Consider the following 17,918-nt stretch of genomic DNA (forward strand, 5'->3'; position numbering starts at 1 on the left):
CCATTCTCTCATTCTCAGGGACTTTACTATCATGATCATCCTTAGTAACTATTCAGAATATTGGTCCTGCATTATGGTCCCATTTTTTTGGTGTGTGTGGGGGAGGGGGAATGGTGCAACTGAAGGATGCTATACTGAAAACCCAGAAACTGGTGTCTTATTTACTGACCAGGTACAGTACAGGCGGCGGCGGCGGCGGCGGAAACTTATGCTTCTCCACACTTGCTTATTAAAGTGCTTCACATTTTCTCCGGTGAGGTAAGAAAGTATTTCAAATGAACACAACTAGAAATCTAATCAATTTCATGAAGTGAGTTAAAGGTAGGGGCAGGGATTATACCTGTTAGAAAGTCATTCTGCCACTTTCTTTGATTTTACTATCACATTTTCCTATTTTAGTAAGCTTTCTTCTCCCCTCCCAGTGTAGTGCAGATTTTCCCATTATTCTGAGGGGAAACTGACTAAGCAGAACAAACAATGGATAATATATAAAGTGTTTTTGAATATACAAAAGGAAAAATAGGTTCCCTCTAAAATTTTTTAAAATTTAAATACCTTAATTAGCTTTTTAGCTGGCAGTGTCCCCTTTCAATTCTGATGCCAACACACACTTTAGACACTGCTGAAATCCAGCAATAATACTGAATAGAGTGTCCTTTTTGCAGTGATAGTGGTTTGTGATGTGAAAATGTTCACTAATCAACCTATAATCACAGAGACCACCAAAACCATCATCACATCATAATGACTGTCACTATAACAGGGGCCAGATTTGAGCAAATGACTTTAAGGTGAAAGGATCTGCTGTATCCCATTATTATAGTCCCTGTCTTGAGCCACCTAGTTCCACGAGTTCCTAATTCCTTTCTCAAGCAGGGGTTCCTACCATGCTCACATTTGTGTACAAGCCTTGTGAGAGAGAAGAGGAAGAACAAATTTCTTGCTATCGGACTGGTTGTTTCGACCAAGAAAGAATTCTATTACCCAGATACACTGCCCTGTACAGCTAATGGGGAAGGAGATGCCGGGGAGAGAAGAAAATTCCCATCAATTTATCCCTGTTCAAGGATTATTCTTGGAGATTGGAGAAGGGGGCATTGTAGCAATATGCGTGTGTCTTCTGAGAGGAAGGCTATCTTGCCTAAACACCCATTTGTATTTATTCTTGGGGATGACATCCATTGGGTAGCCCCTACTTGTCTGTGTATTATTTCAGAAGATATGGCACATAATCTGTGTTTTACTTTTGTTATGGGGCTTCTGCTACTTGGGTTTATTTATTTAAAACAAAAAAACCAAGACAATGAAATAAACAGCAGACTCTATAAAAATAAGATTCTGCCACAAACAAAATTTCTAGAAGACAGTAGAGTCTGGTGACACACACCACCCCCATCTAATAGCATGGACTAATATCCAAAAATCCATTTCCTCCATTCCATAAGTGCTAGCCATGTTTTAATTAATTATTATTATTATTTAATAAAGCAAATGTGTCTTAGCTATAGCAGCATTACAAGATCCTAATCTGGTTTTGACATAAATGTTTACAGATTCTCACCATCCGTCCAGAGTTTAGTTTTGACAAGCCAAGATTTTAGGAAGGATTTTCCATTCTACCACCATTCAAAGCTAATCTTCACATGTACGGCAAGGTACTTGAAAATCTTTTGTTTTTGAAGCATAGGAAAATATAAAAGCAAATCAGCCGTAAACACAGGAATAGGATTTCATTTTGAAATAAGGTTCTAATACTAAATTAGCCAGAAACTTCCCTAAGGCAAATATCGGATATTATCCTATACTGATATTAAGTCAGCTAGACTTTTCTGCTCCCTCCCCCCCCATTTATAGTTAAAATTGGGCAGTAATCTTGGTTCTTTAATACATATGTAAAAACATACTTTTAACCACAACTATCCACAGAGAGAGTTCAGATCTCTAAGATAAATGAAGCTTGTAAAGACCATTACATTAGGTTTGGTTGTTTAATGTTATCAACACCAACAATTTATATATTCATACAAGTTTGAAAGGAAAGCATGCTGAAATTTCTGGGTTCAGAAGTGAGAACTCTTGGAAACATGGTTTTCTATTGTCAGGTGTAATACAGACTGCTACAATGCTCCTGTTCTTATATTTAACTTCAAGGAAAGGTCACTTGTCAGAATAAGAGTTACTGTATATGATCTGCATTGTGTGATGTTTCTGCTGTATCTATTGTAAGAATGTGCTGAGGCCAAACTTATACAGTATCACTTTTGCATGTAGACTGAAACACTGGAGACAACAGGGACAACCAAACTGTTACAAGTATTTCAAAATATGCAGTTCCTTTGCACTACTGGCTCTCAAAATGATTCCTTACCAACTCTCCTTGGACTGTCTCTCACAAATACTCCACTACTTTCTGTGGAATTAATGTCTTTTACAGTACACAATGGATAAAACTTTGTATAGTATAGTTCAAATTAGTCTCACAGCTTTGGAAATAACTGCATAGCTTTCCATTGCAACAAGTGTGTGTCACAAGTGAAACTACATGATTAATAGACAGGGTTTGTTTGTTTTTTAAAGTTAACACTGAAATTACAAAGTATACTAGTCTACACAGGGAACATTCAATTCCATGCATTTGAAGCTCGGAACAGAAGCAAATCCTCATTTTAGACAAGGCTTTAAAATACATATCAACTGTACAGCTAATTCTTAATATTCCAGTTATCTGCAACATTGCAAATAAAGTATTTAGGAGAAGAACAGAAGAATTATTTACAGTGACTGTCCCAAAAATAAAGGGATTATAACACTGCTGTGCTGGAAATGACATGTGGCATCTGATAGCAGAATTTCACTGCAGAAAGGTTGGCTGGTAAAATAATCTCCTAGTGCTTTAAATTTTGGACAAAATCCCAATACAAAACAATTGTTTTGAAAGGAACAGTAGAGAACATAACCAAAAAATTGTCATGAAACATTGTCAACCTCAAAGCTTCTCATGTCAAATCAATTGGCCTCACTGCTGTTAGAAACAAAAACACCCATATTGCAGGCTTGAATTCATGTTTCACAACAGCTTTCAGGAGTGAATGAAATTCACCTATTCTAATAGATCAGATGATGTATGGACAAAGATATGAACGTCACTACCTACTTAATGTACATCTTTGGATTAGGATCCACTTTAGTTACAGAAGTTTTAAAATATAGTAGAGGTACCATCTATGTAGATTATCCTCAAATCTCATCACCACTGTCACAACATCTAGGTAATGGTTAGAATGGGGGAGGGGAAGCATCCTGTCGTGAAGTTTTTCTGTGTTCAAAGGATGATTGAGATTCATAGTCAATTTTATAATATACAAATATTTTACTAAAGTTGTATAATTAAACACTTTAAACCCCAGCACACCCTGATTCACGTATGTTAAATAGATACTACCTAGGAGCTAGAGAGCCAGGATTCCCTAATCACTTCTCAGTGTGGAAGTCTATGGTTTTATTATTGGTTGGTAAAATACTAGGAGGCAGACAAAGCAAAGTGGGTTCCTGTCAACTCCCGAGGCCAGCATCATCGCTGCCAGTACACTGGTGGGCTACCTTCCACCAGCCTTCGGCTGGAACACTTAAGGGTGGCCTGTACATCCTTTGACAGCGCGTATGAGATCTTGGGTGGGGAAAAAACCCTTATCGCAGGAAGGAGGGGTCGTGGTCCACCCGCCCTTTACTGAACTAAGGGCTTCGGTCTGCTCCCGGGGCTGCAGTTGCCCCGGCCGCTGGACATGCAGTGGACTGAGCCCGCGCTCAGGGCCATGCAGCAGCACCAGAAGCACACGGGAGGCCGCAAGTGGCGCATGCTGCTGGGCAGGGATAACGCCCCAGTGGGGCCTCAAGAGGTTAAGGAGGCGATCAGGAAGCGGGAGCAAGTCACCTCTTCAGCCCCACACACCAGAGGCTGCCTTAGGGGCTAAAGCCCATGGGCCGCCGCCCTCTTCCCCCGCCCCTCCGGGCTTATACCGACCTGGAGACCGCCATAGCCAGAGGGAACCTGGGCCGGGTTTGATGAGAGCAGCGGGTGGCAGGCGGGGGCCGCCGTTGCTCTCCCAGGAAGGAGGATACAGGGGCCTGGCCTAGGCCTCTCAGGCTCCACACTCCGACCTCGGCCCCAGCCGATAACGATGGGGAGCGGCTGAGCGCGTTGACTGCCGGCGGAGTCCCACTAGCCCCCGGGAGTGGCGGCAGCGTGGGTGGTGGCAGTGGAGCGTCCTCAAAGCACGGCTTAAAGCTTCTATTCGCCCATCGCTGGGGAGAAGCCCAACGCCTGATTTTATAGGAGCAGCCATCTTGTATTTATTCCCTTCCTCCATGATAGCCGCTTCCTCATTGGCAAAAGCGGCGAGCCGCAGCCAATGGGAACAGTGCTTCTAAGAGTGGAGAGGGAGGGAGCGTAGAGTTGGGGGATGGGGCTGAGCAGAATCTACCATGGAGCTTGCCGCGCCTGCTGGGGATGGGGAGAGAGAGAGGAAGGGGGGGGGGGGGAGCGGGCCGTACCATTTACATAGCTGTCGAGGGAAGACTACACAACGGATCGTACCCGTTGGCGTGGGGGGAGGGAATATCTCCAAAATGTGTCAGGCAGTTTACATCCATCCCATAACTGCAACCGCAGCGTTCTCCGGAGGGCTAGAGCGGGAAAGGTCACTTCCCTCTCCCCCGACTGCAGTGGCACGAGCCCTCGTCCCCACAACTTCGGATGGCACACCACCTATAGCGCACGCTGAGCGTGGCAGGCCCACCGCTACTACAGCTCCCAGCATACATTGCGCCCGCCTGAGCTGGTGGGCCGCGTGCGCATGGCCCTGTGCGGAGGGACGGCGGGTGCGCAGCGCCGCTGTTCGGTAGGGCCGCGTGCCCGGGGGCCCAGGGTGGCAGCGCCCGGGGGGGTGTTCGCTTCTGCCTGGTCGCCCTCTGAGGGCGGATGCTGAGCTGGTGGGTCCTAGCGCTGGGGCATATTTCAGCAACTGCCTCCCGCTCGTGTCCTGCTGTCAGGAGCACTCTACCTACTGCCCGCCCTTCAGTGGCTGAGCAGCTCCAGCAGGGTCAAGGGAGGTAAATCCTTCCCCCTTCCGACATTTAGAGGGCAGCTGGTGGCTATGGGAAAATCAAACAGTTTATAGAAATACGTCCAGCTAGTAGTAAGATACTGATGTACACTCACCCCACCTCCCACAAACAGGTGGGTTTTACACTGAAAAATAGAGGCTGGGATACAACAAGACGACCTCTTAGATTTACTTACAATTATTTATTAACCTGCAACAGTTCTCAAAATAGGCAGGCCACGACTGAGTTTCCATATCTGTAGCTCATTCCACTCCTTTTATGAAGAGGAATTAAGTTCTAAATGCCAGAGGTAAAATCAGAGCTGTATTTGATATTCAGCTATACTGAATTGCACTTTTCTTCTATGTAACACAGATTCACACTCTCCCCCATGCTTTCTTTTAACAAATTAAGTACCATGTGAAACAGAACCAGTTTTAAAGTCTACTCTGACTCCGCCCAACAATCTGTACCACCAATCATAGCTCTTTTTTTTTGCCTGTTATAATTTATTTGTCTTAATATCTGGGGTAGATTACGAAACCTTTCCTCAGGTGCCTACTATCAGCCTCGTATAAGGTTTGCTAATTTCCAAGATCTCCACCCACAACCTCCTTTCTAAAGAGAGATACAACATTTGCTACCTTCAATCCTCTGGTATAGCCTATACTTTAAATAATAGAGTGCATATTTTTCTAGCAGCTCAGTCACTTTGGCCCAGGTCCTCAAAGGTATTGAAGCACCTAACTACAATTGAACTTAGTGGGAATTAGGCCCAGGAATACCATTGTGGATCATCTGGGCCTTTATTCCTGGATTCCATTAGGACAAGACTGTCAGAATACGATCCAATCCTGGTGATTTAGTGCTCTCAATTTATCAGTTTGTTTTGGCACCTCCTCTATTGATATCATAGTCTCTGATGATACTTCATTAACTGAAAAGACTTGGTTTGAGATAGGTAGCTGCAGTGTAGCCTGATACAAATAAATCATGTAGCATCTGTGCCATGTCCTGATCCTCCTTAATTACTCCCTTTACTCTGTGATAGTCAGGAGGCCAACACATTTTCTCACAGGCTTTCTATTTCTGACATACGTAAAGAAATCTTGTTATTTATGTTTATTGTCAGATTGTATGCTCTTCAATTACCGCATAGCATTCCTAATTTTTATTTATATTTTACTTGGTGTAGTTTATGCTCCCATCTATTACTTCACTAAAGATGGATTTCCATTTTCTGAAGAATATCTGTTTAAGTAACCTTTAGTTATGGCTATTTAACCAAATGTTTTTCTTGTCTTTCTGCTCTCTTTGTTTAGAGGTATGTTTATCTTCTATCACCTCAGCTGGTCTTCATGCTGAATCTATAGCGAAGACTACACCAAAAAGCTAAGATGACCCAGCTGTGTTGTTCAGGGGTGTGAAAGCTGACCTAACCTCCGGTTTAGATAATGTGAGGTTGAGGGGAAGAATTCTGTGGACCTAGCTACTTCCTCTTGGGATAGCTACAGCAAAAGGAGAACCCTAGCACTGCTGTAGTGTTGTAAGTATACATATAGCCTAAGAATTTTAATTGCCTCATTTTTGACTTAAGGGACTTTTTGAATAGTCTCATAATTTTTTTGAAATGCTATTTTAAAAAGTACAGGGTAGAAGTCTTAGTTTCTGGTACAATCTATGCCTTGAGGATATGGAACTCATAGTGTGGTCACTGTCATTTAGTAGCTTATCTATGGTTACTTTTAGGACAGACTTCAATGTGTTACTTATGACAAAGTCAAGAATAGCCTCTCTTCTTGTATGCTGTAAAATCAGCTGTTTCAAGAAGTAATGTTTTAATGTGTTGAGAAATTGCTTCACTAAATCATGTCTGATTGGGATGTTTGATCAGTTTTTTGTGTAGTAAATGAAGTTATTCATTATTGCTATTTCATTAGATTTAGTTGCCTCTGATCTCCCTCTGCATTGTACATTCAACTGGCTTTTCCTGATTAGGAGACTGGTAGTGTAACTATACTTGTAGATTTCTATTGCTTGGGATTTTACTGCATGATTCTTGCCAGTCAGAAACTTTATCTCATTAGATTGTATGGAATCTTTTAGGAGTAAAAAGATTGCCTCATCAGTCCAATTTGAGATTATAATAATACATTCCATCATGTTTTAATGTATGCCTGTTATGTCAAGGTTCTGTTCCATTGCCAAGCATTCTAGTTCACCATTTTTTGTATTTAAATGTCTTGTCTTACTATATTTTAGGCTTAATTTTTGGCCATAAGCCTGTTGTTGTTAAATCTCTTAATATGTTGTTGTTGTTGTTCCAGAATTTACCTCCGTGATCTCCATCTGTTTCTTCTCCAGCTCAGCTCTAATTTCTGTCCTATTCTTTACTGGATGCAGAAATACCTTTTTGTTGTTGTTGACATCCCTAGCACATGTCTTTGTAAGATCCGGGTATGCCTCCACCAAGTCAAGCTTTTACTCCAGCTCTTAATTTAAATAATATCCCCAAACGTGTGCAGAGTTCCATGCCAGAAGTCTGGTTCATCTCTTGTGTATAGGTGTTCACTTCTCCTAAAAGTTTCCCATTGCTTAATAAATTTAAACCCACCCTCTTTTATATTTCTCTCCCTGATCCATAACTAGAGCTCTTAGAGGGTTTAATAAATACTTAATAAAGGTGCCACTGATAGCTCCTCCACTGTTTATGTGTCAGCGTGGCTACTAAATTATATTTACATAAATCAAGCATGGTTTTTATGAGCTCTGAATTTTTATGAGCCTTACAGTATCAGCCATGTGGATAAGCACAAGATCATGGAACTTTATTACAACTGGTCTGGAGTTTTTGAATTAATTGTTTTTCATCAAAAATGTCTATTTGTCAAAACCAAAACTGTTCATGCAACAGGGTCAAGTTCATTAAATTCCCCAACTGAAAAAAAGTTTAGAAATTGTCAACATGAAAAATTCTGGTTTTCCAGTTAGAAATTACTTTTTGATTAGAAAATAAAGTTAATTAGACTGAAAAAATTTTTAAAAAAGAAAAAGGTCCAAAATAAAAATGAAACTTTTCAAAATAGTCAAAACAAAAGGTTTTAATTGATCTGAAACAAAAAAATGTTGGGTGGTTGTTGGTTTTTTTTTTTTTTTTTGGCTCACAAATATTTTCAAGATTTCTACTTTTTGTCCCAATTTGAGATGGGGAAAAAATTTTGAATTCTTTAAAATATTTGCAGGATAGGAACACTATTTTCCATCCACCTATAAATTGTATCTGCGAGTTCAGTTTGGAGTGGATGGCATGTATGAAATGAGGGAACTCACCATATGAAAACATATTAATCAGTTTAATATTGTGTGTATATAGGGAGAAGCCTAGGGAAGAAGAGTTCCCCTCACTTTTTTCAGTGTTTACCAGAGCTATGTAAGAGGCAAAAATGAGCAGAGAGAAATGGAGATAGTGAGGCCTGTTCGTTGCTATAAGACTGCAGATGTCACCAGATGGGCCTGTGGAAAAGTGACAACATGAACATAACTTGTACGTAAATAAGTTATACTGTATGGGCCACATTTCTTCTGAGTTAAGTATTTTATTATTTAAGCTCAAACATCCATAAGGTTATATTTTTGTTTCACTTTAATAGTCAAATTGTACTTCTCTCATGAACCAGTGCAAGAGGGACATTAGTTGGTGCTGTAAAAATACTTTAATGTATGTAATTCCCTTGTGCACAAACTAAATATGCATAGCATAAATAGAAAAGCACCTCTGTCATCAGGGTGATAAGGATGAGGAAAAACACTGAAATGCTGAATAGACTGTGCCAGAGGGTTCACATCTAATCCAGCTCTTTCCAAAAGCTGTTGTTATATAAAAATAGAAAAGAAGTCTAATCTGTAACCATCATCAAGGTTCTATCATGGTTACTAAGTTTGCAATTAGATATCAACATGTTAAAATGGTTGTATTTAACTATAAAAATCAATTGATATTTCTCTTCAAAGCTGTATACAATAAGACTGTTCCTAACAATATGTTTTAGGCTTGTTAAACTCTAATATATAGACTTTGAACATCAGAATTCAGCTTACCATTAAGCACTAAATAAATGTTTGTTTGTATGATATACACACTAGAAAGCAGTATTATTCCTGTTTGTATCTGTGATTCAAAAAAGGAAAAAACAAATGCAGAATTCACAATTCAGTGCCAGTTTCCACCTCATTTTTCTCTTTCCCTTTCTGTTCTATTCTGTGTAGGTTCTTATATTGCACTCATAACTGTAGTATTTGAGTACTTTCCAGAAGTACATTAAATGTTGTGACTAACCTCTGTCATATGTAGTTTGTACTCTCATCTTCTCCCCAGGGGAAAAATTAAATGTGCAGTGTTGTGTTTTTGTAGGAGTTTTTTAAAATGTAGACACTGCTATGTTTTTATGTTAGAGAAGATAGGTTTAAGAAGCATGCCTTGCACTTTGAGCAAAAAGTGGTAAAGTCTGTGATTGTGCTTAATCCCTTAGTTTCCCTAACAATCATAGAATCAGGGTTAGAAGAGACCGTAAATTCATCTAATCTAAACCCCTGCCAAGATGCAGGATTTGTTGTCTAAACCATCCAAGACAAATGGCTATCCAGCCTCCTTTTGAAAACCTCCAGTGAAAAAGCTTCCACAACCTCCTGAGGCAGTCAGTTCCATTGTCCTACTGTTCTTACAGTTAGGAAGTTTTTCCTGAAATTTAATTGAAATTTGCTAATCTGTAGTTTGAACTCATTGCCTCTTGTCCTGCCCTCTGTGGCAAAGAGAAACTTTTCTCCATCTTTTTAATGGCAGCCTTCCAAGTATCTGAAGATAGCTGTCATATCCCTCCTTAATCTCCTCTTTTCCAAACTAAACATGCCCAGTTCCTTCAGCCTTTGCTCATATGGCTTGAATTCCATCATCTTTGTCACTTCTCTCTGGATCCTTTCCAGTTTCTCTACATCCTTTCTATAAGTTGGTGAACAAAACTTGACACAGTACTCCAGCTGAGGTCTAACCAGCGTCAAGTAAAGAGGTACTATCACCTCCCATGACTTATATTCTATGCCTCTGTTAATGCAACCTAAAATTGCATTTGCTTTTTTTTTTGCAACAGCATTGCATTGAGGTTGTGATCCTCCTCAACTCCCAGATCCTTCTCACTAGTGCTGCTCCCAAGCCAGTTTTCCCCATTCTGTATTTTTACATTTGGTTTTTCTTCCCTCAGTGTAGCACCTTACATTTGTCTTTGCTAAATTTCATTTTGTTGTCAATAACCCAGTTCTCCAATTTATCAAGCTCCCTCTGAATTTTAGCTCTATCCTCCAAAGTATTGGCAACCCCTGCTAGCTTTGTCATCTGCAAACTTGATCAGTATGCTCTCTGTACTTGCATAAGACCCAGAACAGATCTCTGTGGAACCCCACTTGAGACTTCCCTTCAGTTAGACATCATTCCATTAATGGTTATTCTTAATGCAAGTGTTAGGAAATGGTTTTAATTGAGATACCTTTGCAGGTTAACTCTTGTAGACTCTCTCATCTTCATTGGTGGATTGTTCTATCACACTGCCCAAAAGAAAAGATCATTGACTATTTATAAGAGGTTCCTGCATTTGTTGATTTATTTACTGTGAGTTTATCATTAACGTGATTATTTTCTACTGATATGTTATGCTTTTTTTTTTTAACTAATGTAGAACGGCAGGTTTTATGTGAGTGGCAGTTGACAAAATACTCTTCACAAGTTGTGAGGGTTCTTGGGGCACCCAGGACTGTGAGTTACTTTGTTACACCCTGCATCCAATGAGAAGGAGTCTTGTGGTAGCTGGGTATGAGCTCCCTGACACCACTAGTGTTTCAGCCACTCAAGCCTTAACTTTATTTTGCTGGTTATCAATAGGTACATCCCCAATCCCTGAATCCCTTTGAATTGTTCCCGTGTGATATCCAGCCCCTGACACTGGGTACTCACAGAAATTACAGATCCTCTGCACCCAGAGGTGCAGTGTACTCCAATTTTAGAATAGACCACCACTCTTACAATAAAACAAAAGTAGGTTTATTTAAGTAAGAATAAAGATTTAACTAGAAACAAGCCAGAGTGGTAGAAACAAATTGGTTAATATACAAAACAATCATAAAACACGAACTGAGAGCTACTCTTATCAATACCTTTCCTTAGCTTTCTAATAAAGTAGATTCCACCTCACACTCCTTGAATTTCTGTTGCAGAGCTTGCTGTTTTCTTTAGAATGTGGATGACAGCAATGCTGTTCCTCAAGGGGTTTCCTCAATGAATGGATCAGAGTTCTTCTCCAGCTTGTGTGTTATAGTGAAAACAGCCTTTTATTTCTATTCACAGACATAGCAAACCCCTGTCTTGTAATTTTTTTTTTTACCTGTAAGTGGTTTTGATTGTTATTGCCTCTGATGGTTTCCCATTCAAAGTCTTAGATCTGGTCTACATTACATGTTATGTTCCTGAAAAATGCTACTTTAAGTGAAACGATGTTGAACGAATCCAATTTCCCCATAAGAATTAATGTAAATAGGGGGAGTTAGGTTCCAGAGAAATCTTTTTTCACCAGACAAAAGACACACACACACACACACACACAGATGGTATAAGTTTTAAACAAACAATTTTAATACTGTACACAGCAATGATGATGATTGTGAAGCTTGGTTGAGGTGGTGGAGTCAGAGGGTGGTATATTTCCCAGGGAATGCCTTACTGCTAAAGAATGAACTAGCATTCGGCAGGGTTCTCAAGAGTTAACAGGTTGTTAATGTAGCCTCACACTCTACAAGGCAGCAGAATGAAGGGAGGAGACACAGCATGGCAGAGACAGACAGAGACACCCTGTGTGTGTGTGTGTGTGTGTGTGTGTGTGTGAGTGAGAGAGAGACACACACACTCTGTGTGTGAGAGAGACACGGGCATTGCCTCTTTAAGTACGCTGACACCACTCTAAGTACACTGCCTTTTTAAGTAGATCAGCTGCTGCTGCCAGCAAGCTCCCTCCATCCTGAACCCTGTCTTGTCCCCCTCACCCCACCCCCACTCTGTGGAGATGGGGTACAGGAGCAGGGGGGCAGGAGTGGGGGAGAGGGACACCCTGACATTAGCACCTCTGTTCCCCCACCCCCTCTGCACAGCAAGCAGGAGGCTCCTGGGAGCAGCTCCAAGGCAGAGGGCAGGAGTAGCACATGGCAGTGGGAGGGGAGGGACAGCTGAACTGCCCAGCAATTGATAGCCTGCTGGGCAGCTGTCGCACAGGGAACTTAGGGGAGCTGATAGGGGGACTACTGGTCCACCCTGGTTCTAAGCCCCCACCAGCTAGCTCCAATGGGCTGCTCTTTCTGCAAGCATGGACAAAGCAGGCAGCTACCAAACAACATTATAAGGGAGCATTGCACAACTTTAAACAAGCATGTTCTCTAATTGATCAGCAATGAAACCATGTTAACTGGGACAACTTATGTATATGTAAGCAGAGTCAGGATGAGCTCCACCCTGACATCTGATGATGAGTTGTGGAAAAGAACTTCAGGGGCTGATCTCATTTGCAGAGGCACATCCACCCCGCCTAACATGAGCCCATAACTGCCCAAATGGTCACTTTGGTTGCTGTGGGATCCCCAGTTTCTCTGATATTGGGACAGAAAGAATAAATTGTTATCCTGATTATATGAATCAAGGACAGTGGAACTGTACTTGGCCTTTTGTTATGATGGAGGGACTCGCCATCAACTAAGTAGCACTCGCTAGGCAAGGGACATGGGTTCTAATTCTCAGTGAATTGACAGGGATTGGTATTAATGTCTAGTGGTATGGGCCCTCTGGTGAGGGCCTTATGTGCTAATTGCACTGTCTCCTCTCTCCACTGTGGAATATCGGAGCTAATTTTGATTCCATTAAGAGTCTAGTTACAGGCTACTGAGTTGAATTCACTTTGGGCCAATGATGCGCTAGCACAGAGACTCCCCCACTACAAGCTGAAATAGCAAAAGAGCTAAACTTACTAAGAGCTGAAATCACTGAGTGTTGTGTTAAGTGGGGGGGTCGGGCTGAAGATATATTGCAGAGCAGTTTGCAGGACAGCTGGAGCGGCTCATGGGATGGCTGGCAGAGCAGAGTGGCTGGCAGAGTGGAGCAGTTCGTGGGACGGCTGGTGGGGTGGAGCGGAGCCCCATGGAGAGGTGGGGCAATCGGCTTTGGACCACGTAAGGTGCCCCTTAACCCTCCCCATCTCTACCCAGGTTGGGAGGTAAAACTGCAGGTAAGCTTTCAAACTCTGGCGCGCTGCACTGACCGGGAACAGAGATTTTTGGGTTGTTGGACTTTTGGTACTTTGGATGACTTTTTGAGTTGCTGGACTCAAGAACCAAAGGGAAAGGACATGCCCCAGTTTGCTTGGGGTGGTTTTTTGCTCATGGGTGTTATGAATCCTGTTGGTGATGTTTCCCCAACATAATGCCACATTGTTCCTCTGTGTTATAAAAGGATTTTGCTACACTCCGACTCTGTGCTTGCAAGAGGGGAAGCATTGCCTCTTGGAGGCGCCCAGCGAGGGTGGTATGTATTTGTCCCAGGTCACTGGGTGGGGGCTCAAGCCCGTTTTGCATTGTGTTGTTGGAATGGAACCCCTAGATACTGAACCTGGCCCTTGTTGCTGCCAACTCTGACGGGCAGAAGGGTTACATATGGTATATCTAAAAAAGAAAAGGAGTACTTGTGGCACCTTAAAGACTAACAAATTTATTTGATCATAAGCTTTCGCGAGCTTTTTCCGATGAAGTGAGCTGTAGCTCACGAAAGCTTATGCTCCAAATAAATTTGTTAGTCTTTAAGGTGCCACAAGTACTCCTTTTCTTTTTGCGAATACAGACTAACACGGCTGCTACTCTGAAACATATGGTATATCTGTAGTTCCAAACTTGTGCTGTGCATCTGGGTGACACCTCCAGACAGATTGGCATTAGTACTACCTAGCCTGCTTGACGGCTCATCCAGGGACATCAGCTGTACAATTGACCCACTGAGAGAAGGCCAGGGATACACCTTATGACTCAGCAAGGTAGAAGTTTCTATTTAATTTCAGAATATTAAAAATGATGCAGAAGTTTAGCACAAACTAATCAAAATATTTGTCATGTTTCTATTGTGCAGAAAGGGCCAATACGATGTTTTTAGCACTACCATGAGAGTAATGGTGACATTGAATATAGATGAGGAAAAAGAGAACATTCAATATTTTTTAAAAAATGAACTGAGTCATGATTTAAGTCTCTGTTTTCACCTAAGACAAGAGAAAAGAATCATTTCTTACAGTAGCAATGCAGGCTATAGCTGTAATCTGTTTTTGTACAATATCCAGCAGGTCTAACATGACAAAGCTACAGAGCAATTTGTGGAAAACATTTGTTATTGGGAAGTTACATTGTATACTACCAGTGTGATTGTTGAGCAATTATCAAAAATAAATAAGCACAATTTAACAGGTTTCCTTTGGAGTAAGATATTTAGGTAGGTTTTTTTTAAAAAGCCTTTAAACAAATTTTAAATTTTATTTTTACTTAAAGACATTATCTTTCCATTTAAAAGGGGGTCTTACAGCCAACAGATGATTGCCCTTGAGTAGAGGAAACTGCAGTTGGTGCAGACCCATCCCTCCTGCACCTGGTATAGGGAGCATTGCCAGGACTGTCAACACAATACAAGAGAAATCTTTAGGGTGCTCAAAAATATGCACTGATACAGCCCAGTTGAAGATCAGGAATCACAAAGATCATCAAAAGCAACCTTTGTTTCCCTCCCTTTCCTATCTTGTGCTGAGCACAGTTCAGCCAGTCTGGAGAATCTGGCTCATAGTTAAATATCCAGGGAGAAAACTTGGTCCCACTGAATCAATAGCAAAATTCCTATTGACTTAAATGGGGACAAGGTTTCTAGAGCTATGCGTGGATACAAAATTTGGATCCGCATCCATCTGCGATCTGCAAAAATGGTCTGTGGATATAAAGCAGATATCCACTGATTTGCAGGAATCTAAAGATTTCACCCCCAGTTTTGTCCCTTTTGCAAATATTTGCTGCTTTTAAATTACTCATAATGTTTTGTCACAGCTTCAGCAATTTGTTGTCCTTCACAGTGCTGTTGCAAACACTGACAAAGTCGAGCCAGAAAAGTTTGAAGTCATACCTTTTATGTGACATATTATACCCCACCAGCAACCTCCAGGAGGTCGGCAACATTACATCTTTCCAGGAGATTCCATACTCAGCACCATGGGAAACCAGTTGTGTTCCCCAAGATGTACTGCAGTATACTGCAGATATTTCTAGTAGTATTGAGAATTTGCATGAAATAGGCCAGGACCATGTAACATTTTCAAAAGTTAAGGAGAAAATAGGAGAGAACCTGACATTTATTTTGACGGTTGCATTGATCTATAGTATGAAGATAAGTATTTTAATTAATTTGATTTCATATTCTACCATCTGGCTAACTTAGAATTCTACAGATGCTAATGTGCAGTGATGATTCAGCTGCAGAAACATTTCAAGACAAGTCAATAACTGTTTGCATAATTCCATTCTGAATAGGAAATTTTTTAAAGAAATTAAATTCTGGGAAAAAGGATATGAGAACACCCAAGAACATTTCAAAGCCAGTGTGTTGTAAATGGCTTATCTGGTAATTTTGCTTCAACCGTAACTGTAAAAGCAAAATGTTTTGTCAAATTGAAAACATCTGGCTCTTGGAAAACTGTACCTAGAAGTGAGTATTGATCTCTAGAGTACTCTACCTTTGAATCTGGGCATAGGGGCTGTATTTCCCTATTCAAATTATGATCTCATTTTGAATCTAACGGTGTACTCCAAAGCACTTCCTCCTCTATGTACCACAATTGTTGCTCTTTACTCCCTTTTTACGTACAATACAGCAAGTATCTAAACGTTGCAAAAACAAAGCTGAGACATTTATATTTGCAATACTAATGCCTCTCTTCCCTCTCTCTGCTGGAGGATATCGGCAAGTTCTTTAGAAAACTTGAATGTAAGAAACCTGTAGCCTGAGCTGCACCTGTCCCTCATCCCTGATAAAGCGATGTGAATGCTGATGCTTAGACTAAGCCCTTGTTAAAATGATTTAATAGAAAAGAGCACCCAACTGAAGGAAAACTTGCTTCATTAATATGCACACTCTTTCTTAAAATTACTTCATCTTTGAAATACTTGTTACTTTAGTACTGAATAAGGCTGTAGTATTTTCATTATCACAGATTTAATGAAAAACAAGATAACTGTTGTAAAATATGAGAAATTTCAGCTTTGTGCAAAAATTGGCAAATTGAGAGATAATCCTGACAGAGGGGAATGTTATTGACCAATCGCTATCATTGAGGTGGAGAATGCAGGAGAAAAGTTGAATTAGGGATGATTTGGAGCCAGCTGGCCTGCTGTTGGGCTCTCTCAGGTAAGTCTGTAAGGGACCTGAGAAGAAGCAGGAAGAAAACCCAGAGGATCTTAGGAAAAAGAAGATATAACTCTTCACCCTTCAAACAGTACTGTTTACTCATGAAGTGTCAGGACCTCTTTCTCCTGAACTTGTTCATTTTCTTTGCATCTCTCTGCTTTCAGTGGTCTAGTGCCTGATTTTCAAAAGAGCTCAACACCCGTAATTGGGACCAGATTTTGAAAAGCAGCTCCCATTCAGAACTTAGATTCTGTGTTGTGCTTTTCCTGGGATATTGTTCTACAAGGCTAGAAACCTGGAAGAAGTCCAGTCCATCTTGAAAGTGATCTTCTAGCAACACAGACACACGGAGGATCAGGGCTGATTTTCAACAGATTTTCAACATTGGAGAACAATATCCCAACAAAACCACAATTTAAAATCAGTTGGACTGACTGAAAAAAAGATCACCATTTGATGTGACAGGCATGTGAAGAACATGTCCCAGATTTGACAGATAATCCAGTTAGTTGTCTGTTACAAGTGTTAAAAGTAGAGCTGGTTGGGAATTTTTTTTTTTAACGAAACAGTTTTTGACCAAAAAAAAAGACTGTCAAAATTGATAGGTTTCAGAGTAGCAGCCGTGTTAGTCTGTATTCGCAAAAAGAAAAGGAGTACTTGTGGCACCTTAGAGACTAACACATTTATTAGAGCATAAGCTTTCGTGAGCTACAGCTCAAGTTTTGACAAATCAGACTTGAAAATAGTTGTCGAACAAAAACACTGACATTTTGTCAATGACAAATTTCAATTCTGCAGTTTAAAATGACTTTGTTTAGAAATATAAGCTAATTAGACTGAAAAGTTAAAAAAATGTTGAAATTGAAACAACATGTTTCAAAATTAATCAAAACAAAATGTTTTGATTGACCCAAAGTGAAATTTTGTTAGGTTTTCTATTTGAGATTTTGACTTTGTCCCGATTCAGGACGGGACAAATTTTCAACTCTCAAAAATATTTGAGGTATGGGAAAACCATTTCCCACCCAGCTCTAGTTAAGTCATTGTCAAGCTATGCTACACTACTACGTCAGAAACACAGGAGCATAAAACCAGAGAATGTTCATCTGCAACAGAATAATCTGAAATGCTAACCCATTTTTCTACAGTAGAAGTTGCAGGATGTTTGAGTAGATGTTTTAGAAATCTGTAATGCTTTTGAATTTATACAAGTTAAATTTTATAGCGCTCTAACTTGCTGGCTCGGGTGTGAAAAATCACCCCCCCGAGCGCAGCAAGTCAAAGCGCTCAAAGCTAATCCCCT

General features: G+C 40.7%; 1 protein-coding gene and 1 long non-coding RNA gene across 3 annotated transcripts in view; one reads left to right on the forward strand and one right to left on the reverse strand.

Annotated features, from left to right (window-relative positions):
* BTAF1 (B-TFIID TATA-box binding protein associated factor 1) overlaps positions 1-4,362 on the reverse strand; it is a 102,826-nt gene extending 98,464 nt beyond the window's left edge. Inside the window, 1 exon segment of the mRNA XM_038408773.2 lies at positions 4,022-4,362. Coding sequence (XP_038264701.1) covers positions 4,022-4,035 — 14 coding nt within the window. The 5' untranslated portion in view covers positions 4,036-4,362.
* Positions 4,363-4,816: 454 nt separating this feature from the next.
* LOC119859097 lies at positions 4,817-9,610 on the forward strand. 2 transcript variants are annotated; one of them, XR_005294099.2, is made up of 3 exons: positions 4,817-5,413; positions 6,426-6,649; positions 7,431-9,610. It is a non-coding gene; the product is annotated as an uncharacterized LOC119859097 (long non-coding RNA). The 2 variants fall into 2 exon arrangements; XR_006282568.1 differs by having other exon boundaries at positions 4,817-5,236.
* Positions 9,611-17,918: the final 8,308 nt, after the last annotated feature.

The sequence above is a fragment of the Dermochelys coriacea genome, chromosome 7, assembly GCF_009764565.3.
Source record: "Dermochelys coriacea isolate rDerCor1 chromosome 7, rDerCor1.pri.v4, whole genome shotgun sequence".
Taxonomy (NCBI): Eukaryota; Metazoa; Chordata; order Testudines; family Dermochelyidae; genus Dermochelys; species Dermochelys coriacea.